The sequence below is a fragment of the Antrostomus carolinensis genome, unplaced genomic scaffold (assembly GCF_000700745.2).
Source record: "Antrostomus carolinensis isolate BGI_N321 unplaced genomic scaffold, ASM70074v2 scaffold22076, whole genome shotgun sequence".
In the NCBI taxonomy this organism is placed as follows: Eukaryota; Metazoa; Chordata; class Aves; order Caprimulgiformes; family Caprimulgidae; genus Antrostomus; species Antrostomus carolinensis.
Window position 1 is genome coordinate 58,950 of NW_010322778.1, and position 16,981 is coordinate 75,930.

General features: G+C 41.4%; 1 protein-coding gene across 1 annotated transcript in view; it reads right to left on the reverse strand.

Annotated features, from left to right (window-relative positions):
• The window catches only part of SLC1A7 (solute carrier family 1 member 7), a 57,562-nt gene that overhangs the window by 25,605 nt on the left and 14,976 nt on the right, over nucleotides 1–16,981 (reverse strand). Inside the window, exons 3-4 of the mRNA XM_010170380.1 lie at nucleotides 14,211–14,426; nucleotides 798–840 (exon numbers count right to left, since the gene is read on the reverse strand). Coding sequence (XP_010168682.1) covers nucleotides 798–840; nucleotides 14,211–14,426 — 259 coding nt within the window. The remainder of the gene's footprint in view (nucleotides 1–797; nucleotides 841–14,210; nucleotides 14,427–16,981) is intronic.

Below are 16,981 nucleotides of genomic sequence, written 5' to 3' on the forward strand. Positions count from 1 at the left end.
GCTCTGTTTCAACAAGGCTGCATGTTAAAGGGACAAGCGTGAAAAGAAGAATGACAGCTCCTGTCCCTACGCTGCTAAAATCTGTAAAAAGAGTTGAATTTTTGGAAAAGCATAACAAAAGCAGAGTTTTTATAATCAGACCCTTGTGCAGCAAACACATTGTCTCCTGAAAGAGCTGCTTTCCTACAAGAAATAATCAGGAATAACTCCCTAGAGGTTCTGAGTGCCCTTCTCTTTGCCTCACCAGAGGTGAGGTTCCCATGAAATATTCCCCCAGGTGAAATAAATATAGCCATGCCTCTTGCTCACTCAGAACTTTTAGATGAGGTTTTCTGGCCAAATTCCAGTCTGAGTAATTAGATTCTTTCCAAATTCATTATCTTGTGGCTTTATTTGGACATGGTATTCCGTTCTTCCTTTGCGCAGTGTTACTGTGCATTCTTAGAGAGATTCCAGGTACTCTGTGCCTGCAGTCCTGTGCTCTAGGCATCCTGGCTTAAATTGTTCTGCTTCCCTACAGCACCCTTCTCCCTCAAAGATCCAGGCTCAGGTGGAGCTGACATAGGTGTGCATGTCTATTCTCTAGTCACACTGTGCATTTTATGCTTGTTTGTTTTGCCTTCAAGGCTGCTGAGGCTAATGGAAAGGGACTCACTAACTCCTAAATGCTGAAGGTATGTACAGTATCTGAACTGATATGCAATGTCTGTATCTGGATTCTGTTTTACAAAGATACAAGTTTTATCTGATGCTGGCTCATCCCTCTCATCAGTGGTAAAAGGAATATAGCCACTTACCTGCTTGAATGTGGCCTCAACAAGATTGGCTGGAAACATGTTCCTAAAAATGAACAAATAAAAGAATAATTTCTATGGAACTGGTAACAACTTCTGTTTACTGTGTCTTGGGTCTCCCACGATAACTTAGTTATTTACCCTCCTAGAGAGCAAGGGCTGGGCGGTGGAGAAGACTGCCACTCTCTCCCACTCGTGCCATACAGCTGTACCTGACTGAGCAAGGCTCAACAGAGAGACAGTTCCTCAGAATTAAAGTTTTGGGACTTGCTTCTAAATACCTGGACTAAGAGCCAGGAGCTCTAGTTTCACTTTCTGGCTCTGCTGCAGTCTCCATGTTGTAACTGGGGCAACATAATTGCTATCATTCCCTTCCACATCTGCTACCTGGGGAGAAGAATATTCCTTTATTCCATGTGTTATCTTCCTTACTTAGATAATGAGCTGTTCAAGACAAAGTCAGTGTTCAGGGATATATTCCTGAGACTCCTGGGTGCTGTAATCTACTTTGGGATTTCTAAGTACCCCCGTGAGGTGACTCATAAACTGTAGCACCTCCTAATACATTTTCATCACTGAAGTTATAAGTGATGTAGACTTTGCAGTGGTTTGGCCAAGAACAATTTTCTTTTCAAAAAGAGTATCTCATTCCTGATTAAAACAATTGAGATGAGAGCTGCACAGTCTCTGCTAAATCTTATTTTAATATGGTTCCCAAGGCTTCAGAACAAGAGTTTGAAGTGAGGCCAACTGCTTCATCTTTGCTCACAACTGAGCTACAGAGGAAGACAATGACCATACCCTCTGAGATCTGCCATGAGACTGATAGATTTTTAATTCCAAAAGGAACTCTTGTTGTCATCTTTTCTGACTTTCTGCTAATTTATAACTTCTGTTTGAGCTAGATTAGTACTTTGCAGACAGACATTCAATCCTAATTTGAAATGGTGAGCACACCCTCTACAGGCTTCAAAGAGGAATCATAGTATAGTCGGGCAAAAAAAGCTAAAGTCACATATTTCCATGCAGCATTTGGGAATCAAGATTTGTGTGATGATTCTAATAGGATCACTTTCAGAACAGATTTATTTTCAGCCCAAAGTTCTGAACCTATGGGCGGAAGACAGTGACAGTCTATGACCCAATTATATGCTTTTATATACATAAATTTATGCAAGGAGAAACTCCTGAATTCTCCAACTAAAAGACTTTATTCAAAAATTCAAACTTTATTTTATTCAGCTCAAGCCCTAAGACAGGACAACACTTAAGTGAAAAGCCCATTCGCATTCCAAAAGGAATTTATATGTGTGTGTGTGTGTGTGTGTGTGTGTATATACCCAAACCATTCTATGATTCTATAGAGTTAAGTGCATGCTGAAATGAGACATCTTCCAGATCTGCTTTCCTCTTTGCAGCAGCAGCGTACACCTGCTGCTGATGGAGTCACAGCAAGAGCTGTGCAGCTCTGCCTTAGAAAAAACAATTTTACTGCTATTTTAAGTGACATTATGGTTGCACTTAAAATTACGAGGTAGAATCTCAGTACCATCAGGCACTGAGAGCAATTGCTACAAAGAGATAATTATCTTTTTCAAGGTGAAGCAGAGGGAGAAGAATTTTAATTAAAGGGTAGTAGTAGTGTCTAATGATTGAAGCAGAAGATTGAAAACGAGGGGGTTTTGTTGGCCTGCTGTGTGGGAGTGGACAAGCCACATAAAGGCACCATTGGTCATTTTGATAAGGCTGTTGCTTTAGGGTAAACCAGCATTGCACAGACAAGATAGGAGGTTGAGATGCAGCATTTTATTTATTCTTCTTTAACCTTCCTGGCCTTTCCCTGTCTCAGTGCAGGCGAGACAGTTCAGATTATCTGCTCCTTGCAGCCTGACCTGCTACCTGGCATTCCCGCAGGGGAACAGCGTACGCTGCACTAGCTGTGCTGTACACTAGCTGTGCTGTACACTAGCTGTGCTGTACGTAGCTGTACGTATGGCTGTGCACTATGGGGATGTGACAGCAGAAGACAGCAGCTTTGGCCATATAGAATCATAGAATGGTTTGGATTGGAAAGGACCTTTAAAGGTCATCTAGTCCATCTTTCCATGTATGGAAATTATCATAAGTTAGCAAGGTTTAGTTAAATGAATGCATTCCCTTTGGACACACTTTCATTTAATTGGAGTGATTTAGCTTAAGACACTTAAGACAGTGTGTAGTGATGAACTTGGCAATGAACACTCACTACACCATTGTAAGCAGCGCTGTACATCCGAGTGCTGTGCTGCCATCAACAGAGCTTTCACCTGGTAATAACAGTGCAAAGCATCAGGTTATCTCTGCAAATCATCCATAAAGCTGATGATTCTCTGGTTCAAATGTTGAATCTGTAGCCAAAGCAAGACACAGACAACAGCCAGCTGCGCTTCGCTTTCCTATCAGATGCAGACACAACCTTCTGCCTGAGCCCCAGGGGCTTGGCTGATGCAGGGGACTAACTGCAGAACAGCTGGATGGAGCTGGACCTGGGAAGATGGAGAGGATGTTTATAGGAGGGGGAAGCACTGGAGAGAAAAGATGATCACTGCCTTCTTATGCTTCATAAGGGAATTCTGCTTCCAGATTGTTAAAAGCTTCATTACTATTAAATTGTCTTTGTTTTATGATTTGAGATGATCAGATGAAGGTGCTTTAGGGGTGCACAGTGATTGTGCTCTGACCTGCTGAGTGAATGTGAATTATTCTGAAAGCATAGATCCACACTGAGGATTCCTGCACAGCTCTGAATATGAATGTCACATATGAGCCATAGCTTTACAAATAAATATGAATTTAATTGCTGATGATTTCCATTTTCTCTCTTAGTTTTATAGTCCTAATTAGTAGAATTAAGAACAAATTAAGACTGCTTGAGAAAGGAAATATCATATGGTTAGTAGCTAGATTAAATGTTAGACAAATTTGAGGAGGATTAAAGCATTTTGTTTCTTTATCATTCTTTATCCTACAGGAATTACAACTCCCTACTTAATACTGGATGCTGGAATCCTCCCAATATTTTTTAATATATTATGTTCTGTGATCCAGTCTTTGAGACTAGCCTTACCAAAGTTACACAATTTATCTAGTGAAGGGCTGACCTGAATGTGTTTGCCAGAGCTTTGGCTTATTTTTTATTTTAAGCTGGTTTACTTGGATTGAAAAAATCCTGTATTAGCCAAAATTTTGTTTTGTTAATTAAAAACATTCAAGAGAGCAATTTGTGGACAAGAATTCTAATGGACTAAAAAAACATAATGAGAAGAAAGTATCAAACTGTCATCTAGAGCTGGAGGATGACTGAGAGTGTGTGTTGGTTCAGTCAGGCCTCTTCAGAAACACCTGAGAAATTCTCGCTTCAGGGGTGTGTTTTGCTGCACACTGATATTTCCAGCCATGAGCTGGAAGTTTGGCAGGGATCTCCTGGGAATGTTTCAGAACAAGGGACTGAAGTGAGACTGGCACTGGGGGATTTGACTTTTTACCATGGAACTGGGATGAGGAGGGCTGGTGAGATCCTCACTGCTGCCAGCCAGCCTGGCTGCCTCTGGGCAGCCCTCCTGTTGGTGGGTCTCTGTCCCACCAAACCTGAGCACTGGGGAATGCTGGCCAGGGTGGGAGCTCCAGTCTAGCACAAAATCCAGACACTTGCACTTGCCCAAACACATTACAAAATTAATGGCAGGGTGTTGCAGCCTGTGGATCTCTCCTTGTGCTGCTCACCTATCTCCCAGGCATCCAGCCTGCAATCAGACTGGCCACTGCAGATCTCTGCTAGCGTTACTGCAGTTGTGGACAAGATAAAGATCTACCCATATGGAACTGGTATCAGGATCGTAAAGTGAGGCTGTCTCTCTACTCAGAACAGGCACTGTAGTTATCACTGACATACACTGAATTAAAGACGCTATCAGTACTTACCAAAGCAATAATTCAAACTGAGCTACTCATTGCTGTCACCACCTGTAAATGCTGTTGTGTTTATTCAATTAAGAGAGCTAAGCAGATACAATATAAATCTAAATTTCCAGCATTATTTTCTGATTGCTTGCAAGACACAGGACACAGTAATAGTGCAGGAAACTTAAAGTGATCTGGGTTTCATTTCTCTAGTACAATCAACATTGTCTCTAACCTCAGTGGCACAATTCAGCATTCCTGGCAAATATAATTTCACAAAATAATAAGGAATTAAATACAGTGAATAACATTGAGTGAGGCTGGTGTGGAACATAGATAAATTTAGGTCTAAGACAAGGGTATGATTGTAAAACAGAAACTGAGACATGGTTTCTGGTTACGTAAAAAATTAAGAGCTAAATACTCTCTGCCCTGAGGAAAAACATTTCCCAGAGCATCTTCCGCTTCAGGAATTCTGCCAGACAGAGCAGGAGTGGTCAATACAGGCTAAAACAGTGAATGTGCATGAAACTCCAGTATCAGCTCAGTGAACCTTCTACAGACTGTGAACTATCGAGGCACAGCTGGCACAGGACGCCTGGCCTGCACGTGCTGTGAGAGCAGCATCTATGCACAAGTGACCTACTAAACACTTTCTTTGGCTACGTCCTGCTGTGATACACAGGCTGGTTCATTCTACTAGCAAATTTTGGAGTCCTTCCCTAATTCTGTATGGGATAAGAGGATTCAGACATAAGGATGTATTGAGTTAGAAATGTGCATGTATGACTAAAGGCAACATGTGTTCTGCAATTTGATAGCCATGGAATTAGAAGACAATCCTGAAGACTTGTATCAAGTATAGACAGCACCTGGTCTAAGGAGCAACTCTGAGGGTGCAGCTTCCCAATACACATAGGACTCCTTAGCACCTTATCACTGCCAAAAGTGGGAGATCCTCTCTCCTTCCCTATTGTCTCTCAGCAATTAACCCACCAATTAACACTATTTGCTCGTTTTTGCTCCCCTACTATTCTTCTGCTTTAGGAGAGTGGATTGTGTTAGGAAGCCATTTTTCAGCTCGGGCTGTGCCTTGGCACTGCCTTCAGGACGTGGGAGCCCTCTTGCTCTCTTAAGGAGGTTGCTGACTCTGAGAACTATGGTGGTGGTGCTACTGGGTTAGCCAGTTTGATAGCTGCTGGATAGCTTCTATTAGAAATAACAGACCAAATTCTGTTGCAGTTATACTGAATATCTGAAACACTCATTCTAAGTCCTGACTACAACATCTGTTAACTCAAAGCATTTTAATAAGAAATTAGGCCAGCTGCTCTAGTGTAAGAGCAGCCACAGCCACAGCAGATGTTGTTTCCTCGACTCAGAACACCCATTCCCTCTGGGGCACTCTGTGCTCTGCAGCAGCAATCTGATTTTGCTCTCAGACTCTGATGTTATCAGTACCTAATCCCTGCCACACCAGACAGTCTTTGGCTGCAGTCTCCCCTGCTGTGGAATTAAAGCCACCAGACTGGGTTTTTGCTACATATGTGCCCTCATAATATTTTATTGGCCTACATTTGTACTGGGCATAAAACACCTTTGGACACTCTGCTCTCAAATTTGAACTAGCATAGCTGAGCTTGCAAGAACATTGTTTTAATACTGAGTATTTAACAGTATTCTAGAACTGCAGAGTTTGAGATCTTACCCTGTCACTCTATACAGCAAGGATACAGAGCGAGTAAAAATGAAGTCTGAGTAGCTTGACATGACAACTGTAAAGTTTCCAGGTTTTTCAGCTGTGCACAAGGATGAACAGCACTGTGGTTCCTATTTACTATAGGCTGAGGTCCTTTTCAGTGATATTATCTTAGTCTCAAAAACTAATTTGCCTTTGCTGTGCTCTGAATGATTTCACAATCAGCCATGTAGACCCCCTGACTACTGTCACTGTACCACATGAGCCACAAATCCTGTCCTTAGTCAGGACTGATGTATTTCAGATATACCTATTTCATGTATACATCTGAAATACCTTCCTGCTGGTGTCAGTGGGCTCCACCAGGGTTTTGCACTCCTGAAATCAAGGGCAAAATTTAATTCAAATTTAATTCAGCAATACTGAACAAATGACCTATCTCAGGGCCCATGGGAGGATGCATCTTGCACATCAGTAGTCACCTACAGTGCCTCATCTCATTTCTCAATATCAGTCTTACTACCTCCTGCTAAAAGGACCAAAGGAAGCTTCTGCAGAGTTAAGGAACATTTAAACCCTCATTATTGTGGTAAAAGATACTAATAGCATGCAAAAATTACTAATCAGGTCTAAGCCATTTTGTCTTGCTTGGATTTTTTGCAGATCAGAGCGGAATTCATATTGTCAAATAATTTTGCCAAACACATGGACTTTTTATCTGTCCTGAGGGTGACACTGTTGCATGGCCTTTTAGTTCCAGTAAGGGATCTGGAGGGTGAACCTCCTTAGCCTACTTTTGAAAGAAAAGGTCCTGACACAGCCCCAGCAGGGCTATGGCCTTCTGAGAAAATCATTCTTCAGAGTGGAAGCACAGGTACCTCACATCTTTAAGAATCTTGAAAAGACTGAATCATATCAAAGGTAGCATGACAGGCCCAACTCATTTCCACTGGGTTTCAGCAAGGCAAAGTTATTTCATAAAAAGTGTATGTTTATGTATGTCAGGGGGATAAATGATTTACTCCCCTTTAGAGCTGAAGCTTCCCTAATGCATTTTTAAGTCCTGGCCCCCACGCACCTCCTTCTCTGCGACTAAGGCCTCCTGATCAGAGAGCAGAAACTGCTTCATAGTCCATCGCCCCTGCATTGTTTTAATCATGGAATTAACTTTTTTCCATGTTGGTTTCCTTTTGTGACAAACAGGAGCCACACATTTAGGGGCTTCAGAGTCCTTTGTAAATACTTGAGATTCAGCTTTCCATGTAGCTTGACCTGCTTAAAAATTAACCAGAAGTGAACAGCTGGTCACATTCAGCACAGAACAGTGCTGGCACCAGGCTGGTTTTGTGAGATAAAAGAAAACTGGCAATCTGAAATGAGTAAAGAAATGGTAGTTTTTTATCTGCTCCATAGGGGGACAGATAAATATTCCTGTCATAGTACACAGTGCCTTTTGGCAAAAGATACATGAATGTAGAGCAAAAAGATACATGAATGTAGGGCAAACTTACTAAAATGTTCTTTCATAGTTTAAACCCTGGATCATTTAATGCAGTCTTAAATATCTTATTCTGTGTATATACAATTCAGTCTTCATCTGTAAATTTTTTAAAGTGTGATTTCTGGTTCTGCACAACCTGGGCTTTTTCCAAACTACAGCAGATATTGGGTCTGTCCTGCCCTATTTTCAAGAACCACAATTTCTCTAAAATAGAACTTAGCCCTTAGCTTGAAAAGAGGGAAAGGAAATTATTTTAAAGAGTGCTCAGGATTCCCATGAAAACATAAATCCTCTACAGTGTTTATATCCTCTTCTAACTATTAATGTTATAAAAAAAACGAAAAACAGCCCTCTCTTGGTTAAGCCAGATTGAGTTTCCCGGTACCTGCTATTAAATTGGATGTAATCCTGAATATTCAGTGGTAAAATGCTCTGACTTATCCTTCCAGTAAACTTCAGAAACATACAAATTAGTGTGTCATGGGTTAAGGCATGATTTGATCCTGACTGTATTCCCTGAATTGTTTTATTTGGAGCTTTTGAACTGAGTAAGCTTGCGATGTTATGCTGCATGATTAGACTTGAGAAAGGGTATGTGAACCCTGCACTTGCTGGGTGTCCAGATTTGCACAGGCAGGCAGCCTTATGTAAAACAGGAGGGTGAACCCCTAGTCTGGCTGGGATTTATTTCCTCATGTGAATTGTTTATAGTGTTCGCTTGTTTTTATCTCATCAGCCAAATTTTGTTTCCCTTAGCGAAAAGAGCAAGTAGCATGATTTAAATTACAACAACATTTACCCTTCTAAATCAAAGGTGTTTTGATAATGGCAGCCGTCTGTGGTGGAAATATTAATTGCTAATGTAAGCAGTGTGGTCCTGAGTCATTTATCTTCTTTTGCAAATGTTCATCCCCAAATTATCGTCATTTTCTATTCTGCTTGTCAGGTGAATATATGCTGCGGAATTAAACAAATCTAATATTTTAAATTGAATGCTATTCCTGTAAGTACATCCCATTTTGTCCCATATGTCCCATACTGGAGCAAGTCCAGAGGAGGCCACGAGGATGATGCGAGGGCTGGAGCAGCTCTGCTGTGAGGACAGGCTGAGAGAGTTGGGGCTGTTCAGCCTGGAGAAGAGAAGGCTCTGGGGAGATCTTATAGCGGCCTCCCAGTGCCTGAAGGGGCTTTGAGCAACCTGGTCTAGTGGAAGGTGTCCCTGCTGATGGCAGGGGGGTTGGAACTGGATGATCTTTAAGGTCCCTTCCAACCCAAACCATGATTCTATGATTTTGTCCTTTTGAATAAAACACTCAAAATCAGAATTATTTTTAAAAATTGATATCGTGCCTTTCTTAGTTTCTTAACTCACAAAGGCTACTAAAAATTAACTCTTATTTTTGGGGACATAGTACAGAGTTAATTTTGATAATTCACACAGGAAAAAGAATGTAAAGATGTGTGTTGATTTATTGCTGTTACTTCTATTGAGGTGCCCCAAAAGCCACATTCCTCGAACAAGATCCCTACTAAGTCTCGTACGACCTGGGAATATTTGCTCTGGCACCACAGATTTTTCTGAACAGTGAGGTAATTTATTTTCCATATGTCTTGGATCTCTAGCTGTAAGAAAGGAAAATGGTCCTTGCCTGCCTCACAGAAGTATTGCACATTGTAAGAATAAATTGATTTAAATTCATAAAGCACCAGGTACATCAGTGCATTAAAGAGAACAAGATGATCCTTAGCCTGAGAATTTATAGTTTTAAATATAGAAGAAAGTACACTTTCATGAGCCTTGCAGTGCTTGCACCAGAAACCTTGAATATAATTAAGGCAGATTTGTACACCTGCCTCAATGTAGTAATAAAGTGGCAGCTAAAGAGTGAAGCATCTTCAGAACAGCATCTCCTGCATAGCTGCGGACTCACAACTTGGCCTTAGCCCAGATCCTGGCATACTGCTGGTAGAGAGGGGCAAGTTATGGAAGGGGAGATTCTTGCACAGAGATGAAGGTGAACTACCTAGTTAAATGGATATCTTCCTCAGATAGCGGAAGATGTATTTGGTTTAAAGCTGGATCAGATTAAAGGAAAAATTCAGACATTCAAGGCCAAAGCAGCACTAAAGATTTTAAGTATAAAGACTAATTGAACGTTGAAACACTTCTATGATGCTGCATTCAGTGGCCTCTCTGTCCAGATTGAATCTAGGAGGAAATCAGTAGGGGCAGATTCACATCCACAGCTCTTGTCCCCAATTTTGGTGTTCCCTTTAGAAAGGAAGTCTTTCAAGTACTTCTGTTTAGCATGGCAAAAAATGATTGACTTGTGGATACAATTTTTGAGGCATGAAATTCAGTATGTTGAAGAGATTATGTATGTCCTACTTGATGTGAGGTTTAGAGCCATTTCAGAGTTTTGCAGTACAGTGTCACTGTTGTGTCCTAATCAAGCCATATACACTGGAGGTTTTATTTTAACATAACAGACACATATACAGGGGAAGCACCATCTGCAAAATAATGCAGAATAATCATGTGATTATTGATTAATGTTGCAGGTGTTTAGGATGACCATGAGGATCTGCAGTACTTCTTGGTTTCATTTATTGCAAAGTCAGTACATTCTTTAACTTCTGATTAAAACCACTTCTAAAAGCAAAATCCTCACCCCAAAATTCCAGAAATTCAATTTCTACAAACATCTTCCCTGCCAAAAATTCCAGACCTGACAATGTCGTATATAACATCAGAAGAAATAATAATGTATTTCTTCATTTCAAAGCGGCTTCAAATCTGAAATCAGTGAGGGTGAATATGTGTATTAGCATGCCAAGATTCATACTTTTAAAAGAAACCCCACAATTATGTCACATATATCATCTCTGCACTTGTACATTTAGCATTCTTCATTTGCAGAATACCAGATGTTTCCTGTGTAAATTTCTGTGCACATATGCAATTGATAAATTGAAAGGAAATTAATGAATTGAGAAGATAAGCCAATCTGGGCCTAAAAAGATGGTCTCCAGCTGTGAATGGAAGTGATTTATCATTGAGCTAAAGGATCAGCTTTTCTAGCTCAAACCAGCAGATACATCATTACATTTAATCCAGACTTCCACATAGATATTTAGGAGTTTTGCAATTGACTTCAGCAGAGCCAGGATTTCACCCATAGCATTTGCCTAGGCTGAAAGCTCGTTCCCCACAGTTGTGTTATTCTTATTTATTTATTTAGTAAATGTGGCTATTCCTGTAGTGGAGGAATAAAAACCATCAGTTTATGCACTCAGGCTAGAAAGATTTCAGCTGTGACTGCTGCTTAGCACTACAAAAGGAGAGAGCTTTATTCTCTCTTTTTCAGCTTCAGAAATGAGGGTGGTTCGTTGGCCTGTCCTTGTTGACACCTGCCCAAACCAGTGAAGACTTTCACTGAAGGTTTCACAGACTAAAAGCACATGCCTGGTTGGAAACATGGATACCTGAAATATGCATGGAAACTATTATAATTTGCTCAGGTAAATGTTTGTAGGAAATGAAATTATAGACAATACTTGCAAATGTTTAGATCAGGACATAGTATTTTACCTACAAGGAGGCTCAGTAGAATAAAGTGTTCCTAAACCTCACCACTAAACCTGGTTGGTGTAGCCAGACAGAGATGAAGAGGTTAGATCATAACTCAGATCTCAGGTTCCAGTCATATAGACACTACGTCATTTTATGCAAACATAATATTATGGAACTGAATTTAAACTTTGCATGCCCCCAGCACTTTTCATCTGACTCATCTCCGTGAGGTAGCTTACTCTGTTTTTTAAAAAGCATCTGGGCCGGTGTGAGGAACAGGATGGGAACCTATGGCAAGGGAGACCCTTTCTGGAGACAGCTGTAAGGTCATTTTGGATGTAACGTTGCACCATATGTCTCACAACATCTTTACTTGTCTGAGACCAAGGCCTTAGAAACAGCTCAGCATGCCAGGAAGGGTTTCCAAACACTGCTGCTGTGAAGACAATCATCAAGATTAGAGTTTTCTTAAATTCCCTTTTACTTCTTAGGCTACTGTGTTGTACTAAGGGATTCAAAGCTCCAGTAACTTTGTCAGTTCCTTCCTCTTGGTGTAGGAATTACAGTCCTTTATGTAGCAGAAACAGAATAATGTGACAACATATGTCACAAACACACGTGTGAATTCCATTGCACACACATCACAGCAAAGTCACTAGGGAGATGCAGATGCCATGAAGTGGGCATCTTCCCATTGCAGATGAAGATGGTAGTTTTGTGGAAAGCTACGAAGAGAGGGCACTCAGCTGCTCCATGACTAATAGAATTTGGCCCATTCTCAGTAAGACATTGGTATAACAGAAAAACATGCACGTTTCAGCTGGCCTGGCTAAGTGCAACCTGGGGGAGAAAAAAAAGATTTTTATAAGCTTTTCATCCCAGTTCCTTCTGATTTGAGGTCCCAGGAACTCTAATTAAAGTACTTGGTGTGCTGATGCCCTGTCAGGGTCAGGAGTTTGGGTTTTTGAAGGACAAACTGTGCAACATTTAATTTTAATAAGTCAAACTCTAAAGAGAACTCTGTGTTTTAGATACACACTGGGCCTAGATGTCCCTGCCCAATATGGTATGAGATCACTGGCTTCAGAAACTACCAAACAAAGGCAAAACTTGATATTTCTGCATGATCTAAATAAATCTGAAGCACATACTATGTTCAGTCAGGAAACTAATCCCACTAGCACCTGAAATGTTGAGACAAAGAAGGATATTCGGACAAGGCCATCAGTGGCAATTGTTGTAAGAACAACCCTCCCTTCTGCCAGACAAAGTAAAACAAACAAGAAAAAGCCACCAATCAGCACAAATAATGTGATAAAATGAAGAATAAAAAGATCATAACAGTGATCTTTCTAATTGTGTTGTTCATCTGAGAGTTGCTATGAGCAGTTGTAACAACACTTTTAATGATTATTTCCTGAAAAATGTGGATTTCAGATCTTATATTTAAGGTTTTGACTATGACAACTGTTTGCCCTTATTTAAAGTAACATTACATTGCAGATGACACCAAGCTGGGTGAGCGTGTTGATCTGCCTGAGGGTAGGGAGGCTCTGCAGAGGGATCTGGACAGGCTGGATCGATGGGCTGAGACCAATGGTATGAGGTTCAACAAGGCCAAGTGCCGGGTCCTGCATTTGGGTCACAGCAACCCCATGCAATGCTACAGGTTTGGGGAGGAGTACATGGAAAGCTGCCAGGTGGAAAAGGACCTGGAGGTGTTGGTGGACAGCAGCTGAACATGAGCCAGCAGTGTGCACAGGTGGCCAAGAAGGCCAACAGCATCCTGGCCTGTATCAGAAGCAGCGTGGCCAGCAGGACCAGGCAAGTGATTGTGCCCCTGTACCCAGCACTGGTGAGGCTGCACCTCGAGTGCTGGGTTCAGTTCTGGGCCCCTCACTACAAGAAGGACATTGAGATGCTGGAGCGTGTCCAGAGAAGGGCAACGAAGGTGGTGAGGGGCCTGGAGAAAAAGTCTGATGAGAAATGGCTGAGGGAGGTGGGGTTGTTTAGTCTGGAGAAAAGGAGGCTGAGGGGAGACCTTATTGCTCTCTACAACTGCCTGAAAGGAGGGTGTAGTGAGGTGAGTGTTGGTCTCTTCTCCCAAATAACAAGTGATAGGACAAGAGGGAACAGCCTTAAGGTACGCCAGGGGAGGTTTAGGCTGGATATTAGGAAAAATTTCTTCACAGAAAGGGTGGTCAAGCATTGGAACAGGCTGCCCAGGGAAGTGGTGGAGGCACCATCCCTGGACGTATTTAAAGGACGGGTAGATGTGGCACTTGGGGGCATGCGTTAGTGGAGAACTTGGCAATGCTGGGTTTACGGTTGGACTAGATGATCATAATGGTCTTTTCCAACCAAACTATTCTATGATATGATTCCATGATATCTTAATACTGTCTTTGTCTTAATAATAGATAACATGAGGAGCTCTGCAGGCTACATGTGATTCTATGAGGGTAAAAAAAAATCACCTACCCCAGTGTTCTTAGTATTTCTGATACATTTGGTGGCCATTCATTTAAATTTTACTTGAAACAGCCAGTATAAACATAGGATAACTTGAAAATCACCTGAAATTTTCTTGATTTAAACACAATGTTCATCCTTAGTTTCAGAACTTATCCCCAGGCCACAGCTCCTCATACAGTTATGTACAAAATGTTACCTTCAGAAAGCAGAAAGAATGAATGTAGTTACCGGATTAAGTCAAGCAGTGCGTCTGCAGAGCTCATGATGGGCTTTCCACCCTCTTCAGTGCTCTCCTTCTGTGCTGCTCCACCAGGATGGATAATGGAGACCATAATTATTCCCACAATCACAGCCACAAATGTTGTCCACAGGTAGTAAGTGACGGTTATGATACCTAATCGACTGGAAGTCTTGGCATCCAGGGCTGCTAGCCCAGACATCAAGCTGTGGAGAGAAAACACAACACATGTGGGATCTTTTGGATAACATTTAATGCAACTGAAAACCTGTTTTTCTAATTTTTCCAGTTTACCTGCTTCTCTCAGGATTGCCTGCATATCAGTGATTTTAGCAGCTTGCCAGTGACACTAAAGCTGTCACCTCTGTGGCTAAAGGGATGTTTCCCAACTGCCATGTGAGATCCTGGTTACTTGAAGGAACTTGCAAGCTCAGGTGGCTCAAATGGAGACTGAATCCTATCAACTGTTCCCTGAAGCTCGAGGGATAATTTTACATAACCTGTATGTGTGATGGCTCAGTTCACAGGAGCAATGGCAATAATCACTCATACAGACTTAGGTATGAAAATCTACACATAATTTTACAGAATCATGTAATAATTTGGGTCAGAAGTGACCTCTGAAGGAAATCTAAGCAAGCTCCTTACCCCTTCCTGTGTAAAGTTGGACCATGACTTCAAAATGAAAAATACTAATGGGCAGTTTTGTCATATAGTCCATTTTTTACCTAAAAGAATAATTTTTCTTTCTTTCTAAATCAGTACAAAGCACAATATATTTTTGCTTTACCAGGGGGTACACTGGAGAGTGGACTGTGGTTCAGTGTACCTCCAGCTGAAGTGCAGACAATGTATGGAAACTCCTTCATGGGCAGGTGTGGCTGCACCGCGGGAGCAAAGAAAATGCTATAGTCCCCTCACCCTTTTCCTTCCCCTTGAGCTCTCAGCCCACCACCGCCAGAGGATGAGCAGTAGTCACCCTCTTGCTTGTATAGCTCGTCTCTGACAAGCTATACAGCTCTCTGACAGGTGCTTTAGCTCCCACTGACCCTCTTCTATAGGCACATTAGAAAGGACATGGTTTGGTCCCTGAGTTTGCTTCAGGCCGCTCCGACAGAGACTCTGACACTGTTTCCAAGTGACCTGAGGCTGTAATTTGAGTTTCCAGTGACATAAGTGTTGCTTGGGGCTTTAAATTGAGATTAAGCTTTGAACAATTCTCTGTAAACTTGTCGAAGCATATATATCAGGAAAACTGCAGGTGAAATAAAATACCACATTTACCATTTGGTGTGCCCCACTGTCTAGCTTTCTCATCAAAACAGAACCATTTATCAGGCCTTTCCCCATAAACAGTCATTTTCTAAGCTGCACCTCCTTGAATGAGATCTCCTTGACCTCACTGTGCTGCGTGAGGTTGTCTAGAGCCAATGCTAAAGTGCAGCTTAACCTTTATAGTAGATTTAATGAAATCAAATGGGTGGGATTTAGTGCTCAGGTTCCTGCTATCCACTAGATTAATTAAGAAAATGTATTGCTTTTATGCATTGCCAATCTCTCATCTAGCATGAGTTTTGTTAACACTGTAGGAGCAAGGGGAAACGTTGGTTGTGCTGTAAGATGGATCATTTAGAAAATAAGCATCTTGATAACTCTTACTCTTGTAACCATTGTTCTTCCCTCTCTCTTACCATTGTATTTGATAAAAATTCCACCTTTCTGCATCTCTGTAAAGCATTGTGTACAAACACAGCACTACATATTTAAAAAACCAGTAGCAGCAATGATACTTATTTCCCTGGCATTTCCCTTGGATGGGTCCCTATGGACGAGTATATTTTCTAAAACATTTTTTTTTTAATAAAACATTTCCATTAAATATATTTATATCAAATTAATGTGTTAGTTTTCTGTAAAACAGTCTCTATGTTGTTCTTAGATTTTTGGGACTGAACTCTTCTCGCAGGCTGAGGTTTCCTAGGCCACTGAGGCAGGTCAACAGCTCATTGATGCCCAAAGGAGACACCTATATTGTACTAGACTTCAGCACTGTTCCACCCCTCAACCTAAACTGCTCAGGAAAAAAAGGGAAAATGAGAATCAGGTTGATTTTCAGCTAGCTGGATGTTTTTCATGGTAATCATTTTCAGTGTTCTTTATAGGTATATTATGCAGGGAAACAGATGCCAGCGGTATGAATGCCTGACCATTGACCAACAGATTTGTAACTTGTAGGTAGGACACCATGGAGGGTGATTACTTGCAGAGGGCACTACTGAGGAGACAGACAGTGTGCTTCTCTTCCTGGCACTGCCCTGAAGCCACTATCAATGTGGTAAAGCCACACTGTGTTGTGTGTTGTCCTTGATGCTGCTGTGTTGTGTTTGTTCTACAGAACAAGGGGGAGATGAACCCCGCACTTGAACTGTTTTGATTGTTCACCTGAAAAGTAGGTCCAGAAGTACTTAGGGACAAAAATCCTAATTAAATATGTTTAGTGGTTCATGTGCCTCTGGAGGTGCTACCTCAGCCTCAAGACGTTGGGCCGTTAGGATCTGGGAGGCTGTTGTGCAGCTAGAATCTAATCATACATTGGCTCTTAGGTGACAAATCCTGAGGGGGCTAATAACAAGATTGTTCTGTCTTGGGGATATTCATTAACAAGATCATCATCTGTAATGAGATTATCCTGTCACCAGATGAAGTCATGCTCACTTCATGCTGTGATGAGAAAGTCCTCAAAAGTAATTAACTATGGAGG